Below are 4,595 nucleotides of genomic sequence, written 5' to 3' on the forward strand. Positions count from 1 at the left end.
TTACTTTTGAGAAGATATTTGACATCGTTTTTCACAAAGTAAGTCATCAAAATTTCGTTGAATATATTGAGCTGATGCAATTTTTAAAATTGATGATAAATGTTGATCGGTTAATCTTGACCTTTCTGAATTTTTGTTATTTTTCATTAAAGAAAATAGTTGCTCGCATAAATAAGTGCTTCCGAACATAGCCATTATACGCGTAACAAACGATAACATTTTAGGAAACCGATCTACAGATAAATATGTATAAAAATCTGGAATTCCAACTTCCATACATTTTTGCTTCAGCAAAGAATCACATTGGATTTCAATTAATTCCATTTGTAAGTTTTCATCAACAATTTCAATATCGATAGATAGAGGTGAAGTAAAAAGACGAAATTGTAATTCACAGCTTTTAAAATCAGAAAATCTTCGATCGAATTCCGTTTCTAACAATTTAATTTGGTGAGCATATTCTGTAAATTTTAATTTAGGTGATTTAATCAATAGATATTGACAGCTTTCAAAGTGAGACAAGTTTTCTTTTTCTATTTGTTTTCGCCAAAGTAATAATTTTTGTTTGAAAGCGTTAATATTATCAAATAGCGTTGTAACAACATGATTTTTGCCTTGAAGCTTAAGATTAAGTTGATTAAGATGACTTGTAATATCAACTGAGAAAGCCAGGTCCTTTATCCATTGTCCATCTTTTAATTCAGCACATTCATAATTTTTTGTTTCCAAGAAAATTATGATTTCGTCCAGCAATTTGAAGAATCGTTTTAACACTTTATGACTCGAAAGCCATCGAACTTCCGTATAATATGGTAGATCGGTGTATTCACATTCTATATCTTCCAGAAATGAAGCAAATTGACGATGATTAAGTCCACGTGCTCGAATATAATTTACAATTTTGGTGACTATTTTTAAAACATGTCCGATATTTAAAACTTTGGAGCACAGTACTTGCTGGTGAATAATACAATGAAAATGTTCAAAATTATTATTACCATGCTGTTTGCATGTTTCTTTTAATCTTGCAACAACTCCTTTAGTAATACCGGTCATGGTAGGTGCACCATCAGTTGCAAGACAAACGAACTTTTCCAATGGTAACTTATACTTCTTCAAAACTTCCATAAGTGCATCAAAAATATCAGCTCCAGTGGTTGTATTATGCATAGGAATGATTTCCAAAAGTTCTTCACTTATTTTTAAATTGACATCGCATCCGCGAATAAAAACGGCCAGCTGAGCGATATTTCGAATATCTGTACTTTCATCAATTGCAATAGAGTAGGCTTGAAATGTTGATATTGTTGTATTATGCTGATTTCTCAAATTCTCGGCTATTTCATCAATTCTGCTAGCTACAGTATTTCGACTTAAACTTACACTTTTAAATTTCTTTATTTGTGCTGGACATAATACTTCCGCCGCTTTAATTAAGCATTCACTAATAAATTCCCCTTCCGTAAATGGTTTCGATCTGCTTGCGATTAAATGTGATAATATATAACTAACTTTTACAGCAGCTGTATTGTCTTCAACACATTTAGTGAATACACTTTGTTGTTTTTGAAGAATTGATTTCAATTCCGACAATTTGTCTTCACGAAGTTTTGCAACGTATTGGTCATAGTTTGTTTTATGATTTGTGTCATAGTGCCTTTTAAGATTATATTCCTTAGCAACTGAAATAGAGTTTTTACATATCAGGCATAATATTTTATTCTTGTTTTGGACACAAAAATATTGCAGTTCCCATTTTTCTTGAAAATTACGATGTTCCTCTTCAATTGATCTTTTCTTACTCATTGTTCTTGAAGTTCGATTATATTTTTATTAAATAACTTTTTAGTTTAATATGAATAAAAACCAAAATCCACTTTAGAGTTCAAAATATCATTCGCAAACGATTGAGCAAACACTGCACTTTGTGACGACTTGGACAAACATGTGTCGTGTGTCGCATTAGATCGCTCCGCGTTCTATCATGTTTCTGATCGTCTTGTGTTTTTATCTCCGTTCGGTTTCGGCCGCCGCTTTTCATTTGACGCCTCGCGCCAGCGTCAACCAAAAAGTTCAAACTTTCCAACTTCAAGCGTCAAAGCTTGATATTTAAAAATGTTTAAAAAGTCTCGGCGGGCCGCAACCTATGTATTGGCGGGCCGCGTGTTTGACATGCCTGCTCTACTGGTACTTGATCCCAGTCATCAGCAATGAACATAGTACTATTGTATCATTACTACCACCACTATTATTGTGATCACTCATCATTACGACTTCATTTAGACGGAAGTCAGTAGTCATCCAAAAATGCGCAATGAACAGAGGATAATCTCGAAAAAGTCTCTCGAGACTAGTTCGAGTCTAAGGTGGGGGATGTTATATCCTGCATTCTCAGAACCTCTTTCCATTGAACATTTTTATCTTATTACTTTCACACGCGAAGAACGAGCGAAAACCGTTAATTCAGCGACATGTGGAAGCAACGGAGTGATTGCCCTCTTTCGAAACGCTGACAGAAATATCAGCGATCCTAAACTCCGCTTCGGCGACCATCGTGAATCATAGCCTGTTGCTACCCCGTGTCTTTGGCGTTTTCTACCAAAAGGAATGGGGAAGAACTTATAAAACGATTGTCCAAACCGGGCAAGGCCCTTTTTGGTTAATCTCACGGTCTCGACTCTCGCGTTAGACGGTGCATCGTCTACTTTTCTTCACGCGTAACGGCGAGCTGAGCGACAGCGGTCACTCAGCTGTTCAGTATCGGGTTCCGTGACATTTCCTATTCAGTGCGACGCGACTTTGCGATTACGCGCGGCCTAACAGGCGAGTTCGATAAGACACCAATGACGCCAAACGCCAATGACGCACCACAAGTTTGTCAAGGCACTCATTGACCAGTTGAGAGGTGATTTTCGTGAATCGAGAACGCGTCCATCCACATCTTCTGCGGACAATAGATTAGATAATAAGCTACATATTCCCGATGTGGGACAAAGAAAACGGGATTGCATTGTTTATTCTGACAGGAAAACACCTAGTGGCAGGCGTCAAACGACTTATTATTGTCAAACGAGCACAAATCAGCCTGCAATGCATATTGGGGGGTGTTTTAAGGTTTATCACACTACACAAAATTATAAAAAATAAAATATTGATTTTTTTGCAAATATACATTTCTCGATGTCAACCAATTCATATAAGTCCAATATCATTATAATACGTTACTTGGTTCCAAAACTATACTAAATAATACGAGGGTCTGTAAATGCACGTTTCTGCCACAAGGTAGCGCTCTGTAGCTGATAGCCAACGTCCAGAATGGTTCGGAGTGCAAAGGGTTAAGTTTGAACATTTATCATCCGAAAATATGCCGGCCGATATACTCACGAAACCTCTACCCAAGTATAAACATCATTTTTGTATTGAACGTATGGGTATTGGGCTATGTAATGATCGTCGATGATGCTCGCATTGGGAGGAAGTGTTGTAACGGTGCAATTCGAGCACACTGTATATCTGTCCTACGCATGCGTTAGCGCGGTAGTGGCGTCGTTCCCGCTAGTCGGTTATTCTAAACTGAGTTCCTTGACTTCTCCGCGTGTGCGACGCACAATGTTCATTCGTACCGATCTCATTGTTCACCTATAATATACGAAATAATCGCATTAATATCTGTGTAAACTCATCAAATCTTAACAAAATGATACCAAACACGACGCAATTTATTTACGCGAACTATTAACAGTTTCTACGTGAGTAATAATACGAATATGCTCGTAAAAGTTTCGTTAACAAAGAACCAAAAACAAAAAAGTTTCATCGTTGCATTAGTATTGTGTCACTCGATGCCCGGGCATGTAATCTTTTCTTGACCTCCCCTCGTTCAGCCGGCGGCTCGTGAAAGGGAAGCCGCCGCGGCGCGCCGGGCAAAAAATTATACGCTTGACTGGTTCCACGGCACCCTTCCCCAGTGGTGGGAATGACGACTTCACACTTATCGTGGCCCAGCCGGCTCAGACTTATCGAGCCATTTCTGTACTATAAAGATGAGTTATTAAAAAACGTATTCACAGGGATCAGAAGCGTTTCGCGTAGTCCATGATTATCGTCCCCTTACGGACCCGAGTTAGGGATGATAATCGAGAGAACTCTGTACTAGAAAGTGCAACAAAATTGGGTACAAAAGGAATATTTCGGTTTCAACAAAATAATGATCCGCCGAAGCATTCAACCAGAAAAACAAGAGAGTGACACCTTTACAATGTGCCTAATCAGCTTCCAACACCACCCGAATCACCGGATATTAACCCCATAGACAACCTTTGGCATATATTAGATCTAAAAATTCGAAGAAGAAAAATAAGCACTAGAAATGACTTAAAAAAGGCACTATTGGAAGAGTGGTCAAAAATTCCACCAGAGACTACTAACAAACTTGTCAAATCCATGCCAAATCGATTGAAAGCTATAATTAATGCCAAAGGCATGCATACAAAACATTAAACACCGGTTCGTATTTAAAAATTCAGAAAACTGTGTATTTAGTAATGGTATCACAAATGTGCCAATACTTTTTTGAGTATGAAATTTTCGTT

General features: G+C 37.6%; 1 protein-coding gene across 1 annotated transcript; it reads right to left on the reverse strand.

Annotated features, from left to right (window-relative positions):
• LOC107191245 (general transcription factor II-I repeat domain-containing protein 2-like) lies at positions 1-1,806 on the reverse strand. The gene is made up of 3 exons (XM_015580235.1): positions 1,773-1,806; positions 999-1,682; positions 1-125 (listed from the first exon to the last, which is right to left on the reverse strand). The coding sequence occupies exons 1-3, from the start codon at positions 1,804-1,806 to the stop codon at positions 1-3; spliced, it is 843 nt and encodes a 280-aa protein (XP_015435721.1).
• Between the last annotated feature and the right edge of the window lie 2,789 nt (positions 1,807-4,595).

Source organism: Dufourea novaeangliae, unplaced genomic scaffold (genome assembly GCF_001272555.1).
Source record: "Dufourea novaeangliae isolate 0120121106 unplaced genomic scaffold, ASM127255v1 scaffold244, whole genome shotgun sequence".
NCBI classification, from domain to species: Eukaryota; Metazoa; Arthropoda; class Insecta; order Hymenoptera; family Halictidae; genus Dufourea; species Dufourea novaeangliae.